This window comes from Neofelis nebulosa, chromosome 3, assembly GCF_028018385.1.
Source record: "Neofelis nebulosa isolate mNeoNeb1 chromosome 3, mNeoNeb1.pri, whole genome shotgun sequence".
Taxonomy (NCBI): Eukaryota; Metazoa; Chordata; class Mammalia; order Carnivora; family Felidae; genus Neofelis; species Neofelis nebulosa.
In genome coordinates this window covers 148,587,781-148,608,953 of record NC_080784.1, presented here as the reverse complement: position 1 = coordinate 148,608,953, position 21,173 = coordinate 148,587,781, and the positions used below count along the sequence as shown (strand labels likewise).

At 38.4% G+C, this 21,173-nt stretch overlaps 1 protein-coding gene across 3 annotated transcripts in view; it reads right to left on the bottom strand.

Moving 5' to 3' along the window:
• Positions 1 to 21,173, bottom strand: part of ADAMTS3 (ADAM metallopeptidase with thrombospondin type 1 motif 3) — a 267,551-nt gene that overhangs the window by 44,032 nt on the left and 202,346 nt on the right. For all 3 annotated transcript variants that reach the window (XM_058722316.1, XM_058722317.1, XM_058722318.1), the window contains one exon: positions 55 to 138. In XM_058722316.1, the coding sequence (XP_058578299.1) occupies positions 55 to 138 (84 nt within the window). The remainder of the gene's footprint in view (positions 1 to 54; positions 139 to 21,173) is intronic.

Sequence of the window (21,173 nt, the reverse complement as noted above, 5' to 3'; positions counted from 1 at the left end):
GTTTGCTAACCCAGTCCTTAACATTCACAGTTTACATATTTTAGGGCATTTTACCTTTGCATAACCCAGCATTATCATGCGCACCAGGACCACATTCATATGTACTCCAAGGGACTCATCATGGTAAATTTCATTCACCTAGAAACAAAGCAGATAATTGCTAAAAGAAAGGTAACACATCAATGATTATGAGAGGCACAGCATTTCAGGGACCAGCCATATAATCACAAGTACTAGAATCAAGTCACTTTTTTTTTTAATTTGGTTTAAGCTGAACCCTGAAATTACTTACCTTTAGCTTTGGAACAATTCTCCGATATGTGAATTACTGATTTTGTAAACCGCACAGTACCATGAACGTGGAGACTACGCCTTCAAAGGGCTTCATTAAACTATTGTTGTGTTAGAAAGAGTCCAATGTGCTATAACCCGCAATTCATCAAAAGCAACCACGTGGGTGGTGACTCTGGCAAGAGTCTACTAGCTGTGTGGAGTCACGGCCATGTAGAGAGAATCAGACAGCAGGCATTTGTCTGGGTCCTCATGTCACCACCACGGGTCCTAATCTGGTTGGGAGAGCTCATGGAGACAGAGCTGGTGAGCAGGAGCTGTGGTGGTTTATCTGCAGGCCAGTGAGTGGGTAGCCTGAAGTGTGCAGCTGGGACAACGGTGATTTAGAAGTTCTACAGTGTGAGAAGTCCTTCAATATTTGAATTACCAAGGTCCTGTATCAGTGTATATTTGATGAATATCACCCTTGGGTATAGCTCAGAAAAGCAAAGTCGAGTCATTCCTTTTTATTTAATTTCTAAAGTTGGGCTGACATTTCTAAAAGTGATTTGGCATGCTTTAAAATCATAATCTCAGCAACCTCAAAATCACAGTCCAACACGCATTTATACAGATGAGGAAGGTGAAGACAGTAGAGATTAACTGATATGCAAAAGCCACAGTCAACTGTCGGCAGATATGAATCTAAGATGAACCATCATTGTGTCTTCTGATTAAGACAGTGCAAAATAAGTGTGAAAAAAAAAAAGATTGCTTATTAAGTTAGCAAATGTTAGCAGGAATGGGAGAGGTGGAGTTATCTGATTAGATTAGAAAAATTTTTAGCTGTTCCCATGGATAGGGACCCAACATTTGTCACAATAACTAAAAGAGGGGTGGAAAACTAACTGCAATTTGACTTGAAATCCAGGAGACTTGGACAGTAAGCACAGCAAATTGAAAACCCACAGAGAAAAGATAACCATAATCTCATAGAAAGGGGCTTTAAAAAGAAATACAACTCAAGAATGATAGAATGTTCTAAAAACAATCCCACAAAATTCATGAATCATAAAATTGCAAATTACCACACTGACCAAGAAACAGACTAACATATCTCAACTGAAATATTTCAAGAATCTAATGGTACTTGCCAGAACACCTTAAAAAAATGAAGGCCTTAAATATAGACTAAAGGCATATTTACTAAATTCAGATGGAACAAAAAAGAAGACAGCTAAGATGGAGGTAAAAAAAAAAAAAAAAAAAAAAAACTACAGAAACTAGTATATGCTAAAGAAGGCAAAGTACAGTTTGACAAGAAAAGATGTAGAATCCTCTCACACAGAAAAATGCATTGACATATACACACATACATTTTACAAATGCATATACACACATAGAATCCTAAGACCAATTTAATCCCTGTTCAAGATAAGCCAAGGTAAAAAAAAAAATGTGCTCTTGCCGGGCACAGGTGTGCAGGCAGGTAACCCAGGGGCAAGCTATCCCCTCTGGAGGCCAGGGTGTACCTAAAGTATTGAGTACATTTTATCTATGATATCTTGTAAAAGAGATGTTGACAAACATGAGTATATCTAGAGAAGAATAAAAAGCAAGAAACCTAGAAAATGTGTCACATAAAGAATGGAAGACGTAATGGCCAAAAGCAGAACACCAAACACTAATGGTCTTGGCTGATATCTTGGTTCAGCCCCTCATTGTGGTGTGGTCTCTATCTTTTTGAGTCTCAATAAAATGGGCATAATAAGAATACTACCACACTGGGCTAGTGCAAGAATTAAAAGATTTAACTCATGCAAACATATTGCTCAAAAAATTTGAGAGGTAAGGAGAGAGGGACATTAAGGAACAGAAGAATATGGGAAACAGAAAAGAAAAACTTAGAAAGAAGACTTAATAGCTGCCATATGAAAAAAGGCTTCAATTTATTCTGTGTATCTACAGAAAATAAAAACCTTAAGTTCAAACTATGAGAAGGATAGATTTCAGTTCAATATAAGGAAAAACTAAATGCTGGACAAAAAAGCTGTGATTTCTTGTGACCATTTGGTCACGGGCACAATCTCTTCTTCCATACCTGCCTAATTGAAGAATGAATCCCTTTCCTCTTCTGGATTAATTATCTGATAAGAAATTCCTAACATCTGAGTTGCCTGGGTGGCTCAGTCAGTTAAACGTCCAATTCTTGATTTCGGTTAAGGTCATAATCTCACAGTTTTGTGAGTTTGAGCCCCATACTGGGCTCTGTGCTGACAGCGTGGAGCTTGCTTGAGATTCTCCCCCTCTCTCTTTGCCCCTCCCCTGCTGGCACTCTCTCTGTCTTCCTCCAAAATAAATAATAAATTAAAAATTAAAAAAAAATTCCTAACATTATAATGCTAGTGTAAGTAAAAAGGCTGAAGCCAGGCATATTGCTCACTAACACATTCATCCAGAGACTCATGGACATTCCAAGAGACTTTTCCTAAGGCAGCTGTTCTGAATTAGCAACATGACTTCACTCACATGTACTCAGCTTAATGTAATTGAAATATAAATGCATTTGATGTAAAAAGAAAGGAAAAAAAAAAAGACTGAAAGCAATGCTAGTAAATACACAAAATAGGAGAACAATAAAATTTTAAACTAAAGAAAAGTAGTTAGGTAAAAAAAAAAAAAATTCCAGGGCAAAGATGATGGAAGGAGGGAGACACAGCCACTTGCACAGCAGTGGCAACAACTATAAAATGTAGGAAAAACATCAGAGATCATAAATGAAGGAAAGGTGGTGATAATGACAAATAGCATATGATAGTTTAGTTAGTATAATGTACCTATAATCATCCTAAATTAGTAAATTCATCCATACTTGGGAAATTTTAAGATCAGTACAATACCAAGAAAGTATAATGGAAAAAGTTAGGTTATCAATGGTAATATTATATTATAAAATGTTAGAGTAAAAGGATACTTTTTAAAAGTCAGAGTTAACCATTCACCAAATGAAAAGTATTATTTAACAAAAGTCACTATTACGCCAGGCTAATTAGACAGCAGGGTACTCCGGTAGAGACCAAAATTGATCATGGAATCTTCTAGGTTAGCACATATTTGTGAAGCTATCACGGGACATACATAAATTATTATGGGTAGAAATCACCAAATAGAAGGCAATAATATGTATACAGAGCAGAGAGTATTCTTTCAATATGGCAAACCAACACACATTAGGTATCTGTGTTACGCAAAGCATTGGATATCATTTATTATCTTGATTTTCAAAGTTTAAAAAAGTTGCTCCCTATACATTATTTACTTTAAAATGTATTTAATAATTTGGCTGCTTTCCATCTTGCTAGGCCTTACTAATAACAGGATGCAATGTTTTTATACTCAGAGACCTATAGGATAAGAGTTGAAAAAATAATCAGCAACAAAGGATAAGATATTCAAAGACCTGGGTTCCGTCCCAGCTAAGCCACTGATAAACTGAGTGACCTCAGGCTCTCTGAGCCTGTTTTCTCACTGGCAAATTATAATTGGATTTGCTGTGCCTGTTTCAAAGAGCTGTTGTCCAAATCGAGCAAAATGGCACACAACTGCTCTCAGTAAAACATGAAAAACTTTGGCACCCTTCCATCTATCCTTGAAAAAGATTTTGAAGATTTATGGATGTATTTTCATAATCTACGTGAAAAGAACAAGAAATACAACGGCCTCCTTCTTAGTTTTCACTAAAAGAGACTCAAGACTCTTTTTCTAGAAATCTCAATTGAATGAAAGATGTGATTTAAATTATATATATAATAAAATTTTGGGAAAAACCATTTGACACTTAATTTTTTTTTTTTTTTTCAAAACTGTTTCAAAGTACAAAAGCTCTTTCCAGCAGATGGCAGCATGCACATTTTTGAGGGGGGTACAGGCTGCTACATACACCTGGAGGTACTTACTCACCAGTTGTTATGTCTGCCTTTTCCTATATTTACACATAAATAAAATCACTTCCTCAAAATTACATACAAGTTTTAAAATATTCTAGCCTAAGGAAAACACTGAGTCATTTGACTCTTGAAAGCAAAGAAAAATACTGAAAACATCTTTATTTAGACTGTTTTTTCAATGTCATCTATTAAAACACATGCGAAACAGAGAAACTCCAAGAATCTGACTACAAATTAATCACAAATCGTAACAATCAATAAATTATACACCGAATGAAATAAAAACATCTCACTGAATGAACCACTTGAGTCTGTCAAGATGAAGTAGAATATTTGTCAAGAAAGAATTTTACAACTCTTAGTGACAAGGAAAGCATTTTTTTCCTAAAAGCAACATCAAAAACAAACAAAAACAACAGCTAATATTATATAGAGCTTTCCAGATTCCAGACACTGCTTTAAATGCTTTATATGAATTCAAGTAATCCTTGCAACAACTTCAGAGATCTTAGTATCTTCATTTTGTATCTAAGAAGTTGCGACCCAGAGGGGCGCCTGGGTGGCTCAGTCGGTTAAGCGTCCGACTTCAGCTCAGGTCACGATCTCGCGGTCTGTGAGTTTGAGCCCTGAGTTGGGCTCTGGGCTGATGGCTCAGAGCCTGGAGCCTGCTTCCGATTCTATGTCTCCCTCTCTCTCTCTGCCCCTCCCCCGTTCATGCTCTGTCTCTCTCTGTCTCAAAAATAAATAAACTTAAAAAAAAAAAAAAGCTGCTAAAGAAGTTGCGACCCAGAGAAGTAACTTGCCCAAGGTCACGTACTTAACAGACACAGCAAAGGATGAAAACCTAGACAGTCTGACTCCAGAGTCAGTGGATTTCACCATATTGCTATACTTCCTGTAGACCACAGGTCTATCCCTATGCACAGAACAGATAGTTTTAGAATAACCAATAGTGATTTGCTCTCCCTGAATTTAAGAACCTGGTGTATAAGCATACTGAGAAAGAGGTCTTAATAACTTTACCTCCTTTTCATAAAATTCCTCCATGTAGACTTTAAAGAAATGAGGAATTGGACTCTGAGCTTATTATAAATAAGGATTTCTTGATGATCAACATACTGGCATTCTAAAAAATACTGGGGAAAATTGGTGCTAGAGCAGATCACTGGAAAAAGTAAATGAGGAAAGAAAAGATAGGACTGAAATTTATAACCAGTCTTTTGGGTTGTAAGAAAGGCATTAAGCATAAATATTCTAAGAAGTCATGACACAACATAATGCAAATATATGTAAATTGGAATATCCTTTTACCATGTGAACCAATCTGTAGAGTGTGTGTAGAGTTTCTGTGAGGTGTTCAGGGTTGAGCCCAGAGTTTTTATTAAATTACCTGAAAGAAGGGGTCAATGGAACATTAATTCCATTTTCAGATGACCTTAAATTAGAAGGGGTTGCCAATGATGTGGCGGGGGTGGGGGCGGGGGAGGGAACCAAAGGTAAAATCAACTCAAGTATTCTTTTCCTTGAAAGGAAAATTCCTTCCAGGTTTGTTGCCGGACAGGACAATTTCTCCCAGGACATTTCCCTGGCAGGACAATCTGACCTGCTTTGTCTGACTAGCTGATGAACAGCTTTGTCTGGCTTTAACAAAGCAACACTCATTTTTCTTTCAGATGGGTGGATCAGGTGGGAGAGACAGACAGTATAGCTGAGTGGTTAAGAGCGTGGGCTCTGCAGGGGCACCTGGGTGGGTCAGTTGGTTAAGCATCTGACTTCAGCCCAGGTCATGATCCCAGACTTTGTAGGTTCAAACCCCGCATCGGGCTCTGAGCTGACAGGGTGGAGCCTGGAGCCTGCTTCAGATTGTCTCCCTCTCACTCTCTCTCTGCCCCTCCCATGCTTGCACTCTGTCTCTCTGTCTCCTAAAAAAAAAAAAAAAAAAAAAAAAAAAAAAGAGCGTGGGCTCTGCAGCCAGACTGCCTGAGTTTGATCTTAGCTATGTGAACTTGGGCACATTATTTGTCTCTGTGCTTCAGTTTTCTCATCTGTAAAATGGAAGAATTATAGTACTGCCCTTATAGGATTGTTGAGAGGAATAAATGAGCTCAGAGATGTACAGTGCTCAAGAGTGGTGGCCCTTGCAGATGTAAAAACAAAAAGTTGTTAGCCATCATTAATATTATTCATACAGAAGAAAATAAATGAGACCTAAGTATGATTTTTAAAAAGAAATGGAGACTTGGTTTACTGAAGACAAACTGAAGGTTAATGACAAGATAGTCTGGGTAATTTGGGTTGGACATAAAAATATTCTGAAAAGAACTGGGAAGGGGAACCCTAGGTGGCTCAATGGGTTAAGCGTCTGACTTCGGCTCAGGTCATGATCTCATGGTTTGTGAGTTTAAGCACCACGTGGGGCTCTGTGCTGACAGCTCAGAGCATGGAGTCTGCTTCAGATTCTGTGTCTCCCTCCCTCTCTGCCCCTCCCGTGCTCACACTCTCTCTCTCAAAACTAAATAAACATCAAAAAAAATTTTTTTAAAGAACTGAGAAGAAACGGTACTCTATCCACAACTCATTTCTTGTAGAGCTAAAGTTCCAAACACATACGTACTTGGATTCTCATCCCATACTCTATATTCCTTTTACTCAGGGTAGGTGGCTGACTTCCACCTTGCCAACTCTTCTTTTCCTACCTCCAATCTCAGGCTAATAAGGACTATTTTTTATTAACAGTCTTATCAAATATTTACTGAACAGTTACCATCTGCCCTATTGTCCTTGGGGCAGGAAACAGAACAGTAACTGAGTTTGAGTCTCTGTTCTTTATCTTTATGTTCTAACAGGTAAAATAGGCTATATACATGGACAAAAATCAATAAATACAAAAAAACAATACATGCAGACAAGGTCATACCAGATAGGGAATAGGTGCTCTGAAGAACATAAATCTGAGTGATGAGATATAGGACCAGAGGGAGAGGAAGAAGTTACCTAAGACTGGGTAGTCAGAGCAGGGAGACAAAAAGGCAAGTGTACAAAGCTCAACCCACATTATCACAAAAGCTCAAACATCTTTATCACTACTGCAAAGGAGACATTTTTATCACTACTTTAGAAAGAGACTGAGACCCATAGCAGTTATAGAATTTCCCCCCAAAAAAGGTTAGCACAACTAAGATTCAAATAAGTCTATGTGATGCTGATGCCTATTCTTTTTTCCCAACTGCCTTGCTTGCCTTTTGCTTTCTGTCACAGTGAAAGTGTGCTCAATCTCTAGATTCTTCTGCTCCAAACAACCCGATCCAAAAAATCAACTCTATTTCCCATATTCAATCTCTCCCTTTCTTGAAGTTCCTTTTCCTCTTTTATTAAGATTCTCAATTCTCCCTCTTCACAAAAAAATAACCCATCTACAATGCTCGACAGCATTTAGCACTGCTTAGCCCTGTGTTCTTCAATGATACTATTCTGTTTCTTTGTTGATATCAGATCCCTTTTCTCTGCCTAGCTCACACGTGTCAGCATGCCTCAAAGTTTTGTCTTCAACCCTCACCTCTTCTCACGTGTCCTTTATTCATCCACTGCTTCTCACGTGTCCTTTATTCATACACTGCTTCATTCCACGTGTCCTTTATTCATCCAGTATTCATCCACTGCTGTTTCTTCAATCAATACCTATAGGCTGATGAACTCCAAATGTTTGTATCTGTAACACTAATTCATCTCTCTTATGCTCCAGAGCCATCTGTTCAACTCTAGTAACAGACCCATCTATTGGGAAGATACCTATATGTGTCAAAGTATACTTGTCTTCTCCCCAAAGTCTGTTCTTTTTTCAATATTCTACATAGTTGAAGACTGAACCATCCCTTACTCCCTCCTCTTCTACAAATACTAGTCAATCTATTACCCAGTCCCGTAGACATCTGTCAAGTCTATCTCTTTCCATCCACTGCCAGCTGCTCAGTATTCATCCTGCTTGGTTGAACTGTTGCAATAACCTGTTAAAACTTTTGCAAATGTTTGCATTTGGGTGATTTGGGCCCATTTCAGTAGTTCTCCAGAAGGGCCAATTAAAAGGGTCAGATGGTGGTTTTCAATAAGCACGAGTCTGTCCTTTTATGTTAATTATGTGTTTATCTCTCTTAAGCATCAAAGAAACTTTGGGTGGGCCAAGAATAGGCAATTCAAGGACTTAAAAACTCTTCTGGCCTTTAGTAAAAGCATACCGAACATCAGGTAGAACTGATTCCCTTTCTTCAAGAATGAGAAAGAGGATTCCCTCAAGAAGCTAAAAAACATTTCTGTGTTTTAGGATCCTGGAAAAAATAAAGACTGCTATCAATCTGGGAAGCATACATTCAGTCTGATATTTGCAGCATAACAAAGGAAAAATGAGTGAATGTCAGGAAGGAAATTTGGAGCTTCAGAATCAAAGGGGAAGGGGAAAGAGGAAGCTGAGATGCTTCACTAAAAATCAAAGGGACCTCTGAAGCATCAATACTGTCGGGTGGTCCTGTCGTTATGTTAATTTAACCTGTGATGTTGGGACTGTCTTCTAGAACAACAAACCAGGATACTCCAGGGAAGGTATGCATGTTTACATAAGGGATGGCTGAACTGACTTGTATTTACTTCACTCTGTCTCTGTGACCTGGTATGATCAATACACAATTGGGAAATGAAGACAGTTTGTTGAGGCTGGGTGATGCAGTGTAAACCACAAGGGGTTTGGGCTGTTTCCTAATTCCGGATACTGTGTGTCTGTTCACCGCACAGCATCTAACAGAGACTCTTCCTCCAAATCATCCTAATGCATCCAGATTCTCTTCATAAAGCACAGACTGACAAAGTCACTAATTTTCTTTAAAATCCTCTGACTCTTCATTAGTGGGGTGAAATTCAGATGCCTTAGAATGGCACAAACCTTCTTTTTCTAAAGGTAACCCCAGTTTCCCCATCCAGCCTCATTTTCTGCCATCTCCCCTAAATACCATTCAGTTTTACCTACAGACAAGCCTCCAGTGGCCCTGAAGACACCATGAACTACAACTTTTAGTACTTTTTTACAGTCTGTTTCCCACTTCCCTTTTTCTAGCAGGGACGTGCCAATTCATTCTCTAAAGTCCAACTCAAATGGCATCTCCTCTATGAAGACTCCATCTGCCACTGGCATTATTTGCCAAACCACATCCCCTTTTTTTCAATTAATGTCTACACAATAATTTGTGACTGAATCTTTTTAAGAAACTATCACATTTTATTATTATTTTTTGATTTCGCCTGCCTGCTGGAACTAGCTACTTGTGAAAAGGAGCTAAATTTTATAAATTTCTGCCTCCCTAGAAGCAAACAGGAGTTGACCTATAGAAAAGTATGGATGCTGGGTGAATCAATGTCTAGAGGATTGATGTTAATTCTAATGTTAGAAACGGAATTAAAGATAATGACCCGAAACAGAAACCTGTTTCATGATTTGCTTAGGTTGCCTAAACACATGTACTCCCCACATAAATTTGCGTTGTTCAGTGAACTCATGTTCAGTGTTTTAAGAAACATTAGTTGAGAAATCAAAAGCAGTGTAGACACTTAATCACATTAATTAACCAGTACCCACACATACCTGCTAACCCTTGATTAAATCTACTAATGCTTTGTTAGGACCGGAGTACTTCCATGGAGTATTTATTTTCTTTTAAAAATATTAAGCAGGGAAGCCTGCCATGTCCATATAACACAACAATGTTATTAGTTTACTGTACATCATAAGTAGCTGACTTCAATATAAAAAAAAATGAGTTCCCTCTTAATTAATGATACTTGGAAGTATGATTATTTCTCATACTGGGAAGTACCTTTTAAATGAATTGTTTTCTTTTCACTTGATAAATCCTGAGATTAAAGCATAGACTCAACTCTCTGAAGAACACTGAAAATTTTAATAGGCACAATAGACCCAGATCACGTCACAGATCTTAGTATATTGTTAGGATACCTGCCTACAGGTACCTTTGCTCTGATAGGTACCTTTGCTAGGACAGGTACCTTTGCTCCTCTGTACCTTTGCTACAGATAGCAAAGGGCTAGTGACCAGGGACTTCTGGCACATTGAAAACAACACACACTCCCAACCACAAAATCTGCTTCACTGCCCTATTACAGAGAATCTTAAACTAGATTGCTAATCGATTTGATTCAATCTAGCAAGGTACTGAATTCTCACTTCAATGACTTGAATGGTATTTTAATAAGACACAGAAACAGGTAAAGGAAAGACATCAGAGTTTTATCTGGCAAGAGATATACAAAAAGCCTGGACTTTGTAACAACAGCAGTAAACTTAGGGAGGAAACAGCACTGGGCTCCAAGGACAGAGATCTAGGCTCAAGTTCTGTCTCTGCTACCTATTAGCTGTAAGACTATGGGAAAGTCACCTAACCTCTCTAAATCTCAATCTCCTCATTTATAAACTAAGACTAAAAGTGAGCATATTTCAGGGTTGAGGAGTGTTATACAATTCAGGTAAAATATTTAGCATAAACCAGGCACAGAGCAAAGGCTAAAAGTTAGTTGGTTGTAGCATAAGCTGTCATGCTTAACAACATGAAACTGTTCTTTTGAAACTACACTTGAAACTAGATGATTTTAAATATCTTCAAAGATTTCATTACTAACATTGATTCCACACATTCTGTTTGTTTGTTCTGTAGACCACCCTATCTACATAAATCATCGTCCAGCAGTGTTTAAGCCAGAAAATTATAAATCACCCCTTTCCCTCAGGCCCCTTCTGATCCACTGGCAAATCCGATTGATTCTACCACAAATACTCCCTTGTTATTGCAATCATCACTATCCAATAAACCATCATCTCTTACGAACACATCTACAATTGAGTTCCAATTGGTTTGCCTTCATTCTAAACCTCTCCAACCCATTCTCTGCAACACAGAAAGAGGCCTTCAAAATCGGCTTTCCCTTAATTGACTTAAAATTGAATTCAAGCTCCTCCTGTGATTTGGAAGGTGCTTGCCACCTTCTTCACGCTTCATCAGATTCCTTGCATGCTAGACTCAAACCATAGCGGCTTTGTTTAATAACTAAAATGCAGGGCATTGTCAATGGCTGGCTCTTCCTTTTATTTTAGGTCTCAATTTAACCATCACTTCTTGGTCGAAGGCGTTCTTTACCATCGTGGCTATGTAAAATCCCTATCATCCACTTGCTCTCATATTCCCTTTCCAAGCAAAGTGTTGCTTCCCTGCATGGCTTGTATCATAACCTAGGAAGCATTTATTTGATTTTCCTACTAGTCTGTAATCTTGGGATGGGTAGGAAGTAAGTCTTTTGTGTTCGCCTCCATATACCTGGTATATAACATTAAAATATTTGTTAAGACACTGTATTAATTAGGTTTTACAGCATATTTACTCTGTGTCAGACACTGTTTTGTTTTCTTGGCTTTTTTGTTTCAATTAATATTTTCTAGATTTCATTATACATTTTCAACCTTAATTTCCCCTAGCAAAGTGCATCCTCAAAGGGAAAAATATCTCTATGATAAAAGAAGTTTTCTGGCTTGAATAATAGGGGGCTGAGAAAGTGAAGGACATATAGACAAGATGCGATTTGTTTGTTATAATCTCTCAAGGTATCTGAAAGAGAACTACACTGAAATGAAAATGTAACTTTAAACAAAATCTCATAATGTTTAACTTAAAGCTATACTTTAATAAAAGTTGATATTTAAGAGTGATGTTCCATAATACATAATACTGATTTCACTATTATATTACCTATTGTATATTTTCTCATGTGTGATTGGCAAAAATACATTAGCCATTTCTTTTGACTACTTATCTCTATCCATAACTTAAGTCTCCAAAAAAGATCATTTTATACTACAAAATTTAAAGAAAAATAAATGAAACAAGGGAAAGCATAAAATCAGGGTTATTTCATTATATTTAGTTTATTTTTAACTTCATTTTGAAATAATCTCACTCTTCCAAAAAAGGGGCAAAAATAATATAAAGTATTCCTATGCACGCTTCACCAAGCTTCTCCAAATTTAATATTTTTCATAAGAGCTCAATGAAACCATGAACTGGTTCTTTGAAAAAAAATAATTAAATTGATAAACCTCTAGCCAGACTTACCAGAATGAAAAGAGAAAGGACCTAAATAAATAAAATTATAAATGAGAGAGGAGAAATAACCAACACCACAGAAATACAAATAATTATTAGAGAGTATTATAAAAAACTATATGCCAACAAACTGGAAAGCCTAGAAGAAACAGACAAATTTCTAGATACATATAAACTACCAAAACTGAAACAGGAAGAAATAGAAAACTTGAGCAGACAGATAACCAGTAAAGAAATTGAATCAGAAATCAAAAAACTCCCAACAAACAAAAGTCCAGGACCAGATGTATTCATAGGCAAATTCTACCAAACATTTAAAGAAGAGTTACTACCTATTCTCCTCAAATTATTCCAATAAATAGAAAAGGAAGGAAAACTTCCAAATTCATTCTATGAGGCCAGCATTACACTGGTACCAAAACCAGATAAAGATTCCACTGAAAAAGAGAACTACAGGCCAATAACCCTGATGAACATGGATGCAAAAATTCTCAATAAAATACTAGCAAACCAAATCCAAAAATATGTTCAAATAAACCATTCACCATGCTCATGTAGGATTGATTCCTGGGTTGCAAGGGTGGTTCAATATTCACAAGTCAATTAATGTGATACATCACATCAATAAGAGAAAGATAAGAACCATATGATCATTTTAATAGATGCAACAAAAGCATTTGACAAAGTACAGCATCCATTCATGATAAAAATCCTCAACAAAGTAGGTTTAGAGGAAACATACCTCAATATGATAAAGGTCATATATGAAAAAAGCCACAGCTAACGTCATCCTTAAGAGGGAAAAACTGAGAGCTTTTTCTCTATGGTCAAGAACAAGATGGGGACATCCATTCTTACCACTGTTATTTAATATAGTACTGAAAATCCTAGTCACAGAATTCGGACAACAACAAAAAACCAAAAGGCATCCAAATGAGCAAGGAAGACACTATTTGCAGATGACATCATACCATATACAGAAAATCGTAAAGAATCCACCAAAAACCTGCTGGAACTGACGCACAAATTCAGTAAAGTTGTAAAATATAAAATCAACATACAGAAATCTGCATTTCTATACACCAATAATAAAGCAGCAGAGAGACTAAGGAATCAATCCCATTTACAATTGCATCAAAACCAATAAAACACCTAGGAATAAACCTGACCAAAGAGATGAAAGACTGTACTTTGAAAACTATAAAATACTGATGAAAGAAATTGAAGATGACACAAATAAATGGAAAGACATTCCATGCCCATGGATTTGAAGAACAAATATTATTAAAATGTCTATATTACCCAAAGCAATCTACACATTTAATGTAATCACTATCAAAATACCAACAGCATTTTTCAGAGCTATAAAAAGCAATCCTAAAATTTGTATGGAACCACAAAAGACCCAAATAGCCAAAGCCATCTTGAAAAAGAAAAGCAAAGCTGCAGGCATCACAATTCCGGACTTCAAGTTATATTGCAAAGCTGTAGTGATCAAAGCATTATGGCACTGGCACAAAAATAGACACATAGATCAATCAAACAGAAGAGAAAACTCAGATGAATCCACAACTATACGGTCAATTAATCTTCTACAAAGCAGGAAAGAATATCCAATGGGAAAAAGAATGTCTCTTCAACAAATGGTGCTGGGAAAACTGGACGGCTACATGCAAAAAAATGAAGCTGAACAACTTCCTTACACCACACACAAAAATAAATTCACAATTGGTTAAAGACCTAAATGTGAGACATGAAACTATTAAAATTCTAGAGAAGAACACAAGCAGGAACCTCTTTGACTTTAGCCATAGCAACTTTTTTCTAGATAGGTCTCCTGAAGCAAGGGAAACAAAAGCAAAAATAAACTATTGAGACTTCATCAAAATAAAAAGCTTCTGCACAGCAAAGAAAACAATCAACAAAACTAAAACCCACAGAATGGGAGAAGATATTTGCACATGACATATCCGATAAAGGGTTAGTATCCAAAATCTATAAAAAACTTACAAAACTCAAAAATGAATAATCCAATTTAAAAATGGGCAGAAGACATGAATAGCTTTTTTTCCAAACATATACAGATGGCCAACAGACACATAAAAAGATGCTCAACATCACTCATTAGTGAAATGTAAATCAAAACTACAATGAGATACCACCTCACACCTGTCAGAATGGCTAAACTCAAGAACACAAGAAACAACAGGTATTGTAGAGGGTATAAGAAAGGGGAACCCTCTTACACTGTTGGTGGGAATGCAAACGGATGCAGTCACTCTGGAAAACAGTATGGAAGTTCCTCAAAAAGTTAAAAATAGAACTACCCAGATTCCATCTACACCTGCCTAAAGAACCCAGAAAATCGCCAGAGGATTAGCAGAACGGAGTCTCCGGAGCCAAGCGCAGACGAGAGGCCCACGGAAGAGGGTAGGAAGGGCGGCGAGGCGGTGCGCGCTCCACGGACTGGCGGGAGGGAGCCGGGGCGGAGGGGCGGCTCCCCGGCCAAGCGGAGCCCCCGAGTCTGGCTGGCAAAAGCGGAGGGGCCGGACGGACTGTGTTCCCACAGCAAGCGCGACTTAGCGTCTGGGAGGTCAGAAGTTAACAGCTCTGCTCAGAAAGCGGGAAGGCTGGAGGACAAAGGGAGGGAGAGCTGCTGAGCCCCCTGACGACAGAGCTCAGCTTGGCGGGGAACAAAGGCGCTCGCCAGCGCCATCTCCCCCGCCCATCCCCCAGCCAAAATCCCAAAGGGAACCAGTTCCTGCCAGGGAACTTGCTCGCTCCGCGCCAACACCCAACTCTGTGCTTCTGCGGAGCCAAACCTCCGGCAGCGGATCTGACTCCCTCCCGCTGCCACAGGGCCCCTCCTGAAGGGGATCACCTAAGGAGAAGCGAGCTAAGCCTGCCCCTCCTGCCCCCGTGCAACTTGCCTACCCACCCCAGCTAATACGCCAGATCCCCAGCACCACAAGCCTGGCAGTGTGCAAGTAGCCCAGACGGGCCACGCCACCCCACAGTGAATCCCGCCCCTAGGAGAGGGGAAGAGAAGGCACACACCAGTCTGACTGTGGCCCCAGCGGTGGGCTGGGGGCAGACATCAGGTCGGACTGCGGCCCCGCCCACCAACTCCAGTTATACACCACAGCACAGGGGAAGTGCCCTGCAGGTCCTCACCACTCCAGGGACTATCCAAAATGACCAAACGGAAGAATTCCCCTCAGAAGAATCTCCAGGAAATAACAACAGCTAATGAACTGATCAAAAAGGATTTAAATAATGTAACAGAAAGTGAATTTAGAATAGTAGTCATAAAATTAATCGCTGGGCTTGAAAACAGTATACAGGACAGCAGAGAATCTCTTGCCACAGAGATCAAGGGACTAAGGAACAGTCACGAGGAGCTGAAAAACGCTTTAAACGAAATGCAAAACAAAATGGAAACCACGACGGCTCGGATTGAAGAGGCAGAGGAGAGAATAGGTGAACTAGAAGATAAAGTTATGGAGAAAGAGGAAGCTGAAAGAAAGAGAGATAAAAAAATCCAGGAGTATGAGGGGAAAATTAGAGAACTAAGTGATACACTAAAAAGAAATAATATACGCATAATTGGTATCCCAGAGGAGGAAGAGAGAGGGAAAGGTGCTGAAGGGGTACTTGAAGAAATTATAGCTGAGAACTTCCCTGAACTGGGGAAGGAAAAAGGCATTGAAATCCAAGAGGCACAGAGAACTCCCTTCAGACGTAACTTGAATCGATCTTCTGCACGACATATCATAGTGAAACTGGCAAAATACAAGGATAAAGAGAAAATTCTGAAAGCGGCAAGGGATAAACGTGCCCTCACATATAAAGGGAGACCTATAAGACTCGTGACTGATCTCTCCTTTGAAACTTGGCAGGCCAGAAAGGCTTGGCACGATATCTTCAGTGTGCTAAACAGAAAAAATATGCAGCCGAGAATCCTTTATCCAGAAAGTCTGTCATTTAGAATAGAAGGAGAGATAAAGGTCTTCCCAAACAAACAAAAACTGAAGGAATTTGTCACCACGAAACCAGCCCTACAAGAGATCCTAAGGGGGATCCTGTGAGACAAAGTACCAGAGACATCACTACAAGCATAAAACATACAGACATCACAATGACTCTAAACCCGTATCTTTCTATAATAACACTGAATGTAAATGGATTAAATGCGCCAACCAAAAGACATAGGGTATCAGAATGGATAAAAAAACAAGACCCATCTATTTGCTGTCTACAAGAGACTCATTTTAGATCTGAGGACACCTTTAGATTGAGAGTGAGGGGATGGAGAACTATTTATCATGCTACTGGAAGCCAAAAGAAAGCTGGAGTAGCCATACTTATATCAGACAAACTAGACTTTAAATTTAAGGCTGTAACAAGAGATGAAGAAGGGCATTATATAATAATTACAGGGTCTATCCATCAGGAAGAGCTAACAATTATAAATGTCTATGCGCCGAATACAGGAGCCCCCAGATATATAAAACAATTACTCATAAACATAAGCAACCTTATTGATAAGAATGTGGTCATTGCAGGGGACTTTAACACCCCACTTACAGAAATGGATAGATCATCTAGACACACAGTCAATAAAGAAACAAGGGCCCTGAATGATACATTGGATCAGATGGACTTGACAGATATATTTAGAACTCTGCATCCCAAAGCAACAGAATAGACTTTCTTCTCGAGTGCACATGGAACATTCTCCAAGACAGATCACATACCAGGTCAAAAAACAGCCCTTCATAAGTTTACAAGAATTGAAATTATACCATGCATACTTTCAGACCACAATGCTATGAAGCTTGAAATCAACCACAGGAAAAAGTCTGGAAAACCTCCAAAAGCATGGAGGTTAAAGAACACCCTACTAACGAATGAGTGGGTCAACCAGGCAATTAGAGAAGAAATTAAAAAATATATGGAAACAAATGAAAATGAAAATACAACAATCCAAACGCTTTGGGACGCGGCGAAGGCAGTCCTGAGAGGAAAATACATTGCAATCCAGGCCCATCTCAAGAAACAAGAAAAATGCCAAATACAAAATGTAACAGCACACCTAAAGGAAATAGAAGCAGAACAGCAAAGGCAGCCTAAACCCAGCAGAAGAAGAGAAATAATAAAGATCAGAGCAGAAATAAACAATATAGAATCTAAAAAAACTGTAGAGCAGATCAACGAAACCAAGAGTTGGTTTTTTGAAAAAATAAACAAAATTGACAAACCTCTAGCCAGGCTTCTCAAAAAGAAAAGGGAGATGACCCAAATAGATAAAATCATGAATGAAAATGTACTTATTACAACCAATCCCTCAGAAATACAAGCAATTATCAGGGAATACTATGAAAAATTATATGCCAACAAATTGGACAACCTGGAAGAAATGGACAAATTCCTAAACACCCACACTCTTCCAAAACTCAATCAGGAGGAAATAGAAAGCTTGAACAGACCCATAACCAGCGAAGAAATTGAATCGGTTATCAAAAATCTCCCAACAAATAAGAGTCCAGGACCAGATGGCTTCCCAGGGGAGTTCTACCAGACGTTTAAAGCAGAGATAATACCTATCCTTCTCAAGCTATTCCAAGAAATAGAAAGGGAAGGAAAACTTCCAGACTCATTCTATGAAGCCAGTATTACTTTGATTCCTAAACCAGACAGAGACCCAGTAAAAAAAGAGAACTACAGGCCAATATCTCTGATGAATATGGATGGAAAAATTCTCAATAAGATACTAGCAAATCGAATTCAACAGCATATAAAAAGAATTATTCACCATGATCAAGTGGGATTCATTCCTGGGATGCAGGGCTGGTTCAACATTCGCAAATCGATCAACGTGATACATCACATTAACAAAAAAAAAGAGAAGAACCATATGATCCTGTCAATCGATGCAGAAAAGGCCTTTGACAAAATCCAGCACCCTTTCTTAATAAAAACCCTGGAGAAAGTCGGGATAGAAGGAACATACTTAAAGATCATAAAAGCCATTTATGAAAAGCCCACAGCTAACATCATCCTCAATGGAGAAAAACTGAGAGCTTTTCCCCTGAGATCAGGAACACGACAGGGATGCCCACTCTCACCGCTGTTGTTTAATATAGTGCTGGAAGTTCTAGCATCAGCAATCAGACAACAAAAGGAAAACAAAGGCATCAAAATTGGCAAAGATGAAGTCAAGCTTTCGCTTTTTGCAGATGACATGATATTATACATGGAAAATCCGATAGACTCCACCAAAAGTCTGCTAGAACTGATACATGAATTTAGCAAAGTTGCAGGATACAAAATCAATGTACAGAAATCAGTTGCATTCTTATACACTAACAATTAAGCAACAGAAAGACAAATAAAGAAACTGATCCCATTCACAATTGCACCAAGAAGCATAAAATACCTAGGAATAAATCTAACCAAAGATGTAAAAGATCTGTATGCTGAAAACTATAGAAAGCTTATGCAGGTAATTGAAGAAGATATAAAGAAATGGAAAGACATTCCCTGCTCATGGATTGGAAGAATAAATATTGTCAAAATGTCAATACTACCCAAAGCTATCTACACATTCAATGCAATCCCAATCAAAATTGCACCAGCATTCTTCTCAAAACTAGAACAAGCAATCCTAAAATTCATATGGAACCACAAAAGGCCCCGAATAGCCAAAGTAATTTTGAAGAAGAAGACCAAAGCAGGAGGCATCACAATCCCAGACTTTAGCCTCTACTACAAAGCTGTCATCATCAAGACAGCATGGTATTGGCATAAAAACAGACACATAGACCAATGGAATAGAATAGAAACCCCAGAACTAGACCCACAAACGTATGGCCAACTCATCTTTGACAAAGCAGGAAAGAACATCCAATGGAAAAAAGACAGTCTCTTTAACAAATGGTGCTGGGAGAACTGGACAGCAACATGCAGAAGGTTGAAACTAGACCACTTTCTCACACCATTCACAAAAATAAACTCAAAATGGATAAAGGACCTGAATGTGAGACAGGAAACCATCAAAACCTTAGAGGAGAAAGCAGGAAAAGACCTCTCTGACCTCAGCCGTAGCAATCTCTTACTCGGCACATCCCCAAAGGCAAGGGAATTAAAAGCAAAAGTGAATTACTGGGACCTTATGAAAATAAAAAGCTTCTGCACAGCAAAGGAAACAACCAACAAAACTAAAAGGCAACCAACGGAATGGGAAAAGATATTTGCAAATGACACATCGGACAAAGGGCTAGTATCCAAAATCTATAAAGAGCTCATCAAACTCCACACCCGAAAAACAAATAACCCAGTGAAGAAATGGGCAGAAAACATGAATAGACACTTCTCTAAAGAAGACATCCAGATGGCCAACAGGCACATGAAAAGATGTTCAACGTTGCTCCTTATCAGGGAAATACAAATCAAAACCACACTCAGATACCACCTCACACCAGTCAGAGTGGCCAAAATGAAGAAATCAGGAGACTATAGATGCTGGAGAGGATGTGGAGAAACAGGAACCCTCTTGCACTGTTGGTGGGAATGCAAATTGGTGCAGCCGCTTTGGAAAGCAGTGTGGAGGTTCCTCAGAAAATTAAAAATAGACCTACCCTATGACCCAGCAATAGCACTGCTAGGAATTTATCCAAGGGATACAGGAGTACTGATGCATAGGGGCACTTGTACCCCAATGTTTATAGCAGCACTCTCAACAATAGCCAAATTATGGAAAGAGCCTAAATGTCCATCAACTGATGAATGGATAAAGAAATTGTGGTTCATATACACAATAGAATACTACATGGCAATGAGAAAAAATGAAATATGGCCTTTTGTAGCAACGTGGATGGAACTGGAGAGTGTGAAGCTAAGTGTAATAAGCCATACAGAGAAAGACAGATACCATATGGTTTCACTTTTATGTGGATCCTGAGAAACGTAACAGAAACCCATGGGGGAGGGGAAGGAAAGAAAAAAAAAAAAAAGAGGTTAGAGTGGGAGAGAGCCAAAGCATAAGAGACTGTTAAAGACTGAGAACAAACTGAGGGCTGATGGGGGGCGGGAGGGAGGGCAGGGTGGGTGATGGGTATTGAGGAGGGCACCTTTTGGGATGAGCACTGGGTGTTGTATGGAAACCAATTTGACAGTAAATTTCATATATTAAAAAAAAAAAAAAAAAAAAAGAACTACCCAAGATCTAGCAATTGCACTAGTGTTATTTACCCAAATACAAAAATGCTATGGAGACAGCCCAAGTGGCCATCAACTGATGAATGGATATATATATATATATATATATATATATATATATATATATATATATATATATATAACATATATATATATATATATATGTTAACTGAATATTAGCGATAAAAAAGAATGAAACCTTGTCATTTGCAAGGACATGGATGGAGCTACAAAGTATTATGCTAAATAAATCAATCAGAGAAAGATGGATACCATATGATTTCACTCATACGTGGAATTTAAGAAACAAAGACACGGGGAAAGGGAAGAAAGAGAGGCCAGGAGACTCTTAATAGAGAATGAACTGATGGTTATGAGAGGGGAGGTGACTGGTGGAATGGGTGAATTAGGTGATGGGGATTAAGAAGTGCACTTGTGATGAGCACCCCTCATCCCAGGTGATGTATGGAAGTGTTGAATCACTATATTGTACACCTGAGACTAATATTACACTGTATGTGAACTCACTAGAATTTAAATAGTTTTTTTAAAAGAAACAGTGTAAATGTACTAAAGCACATTA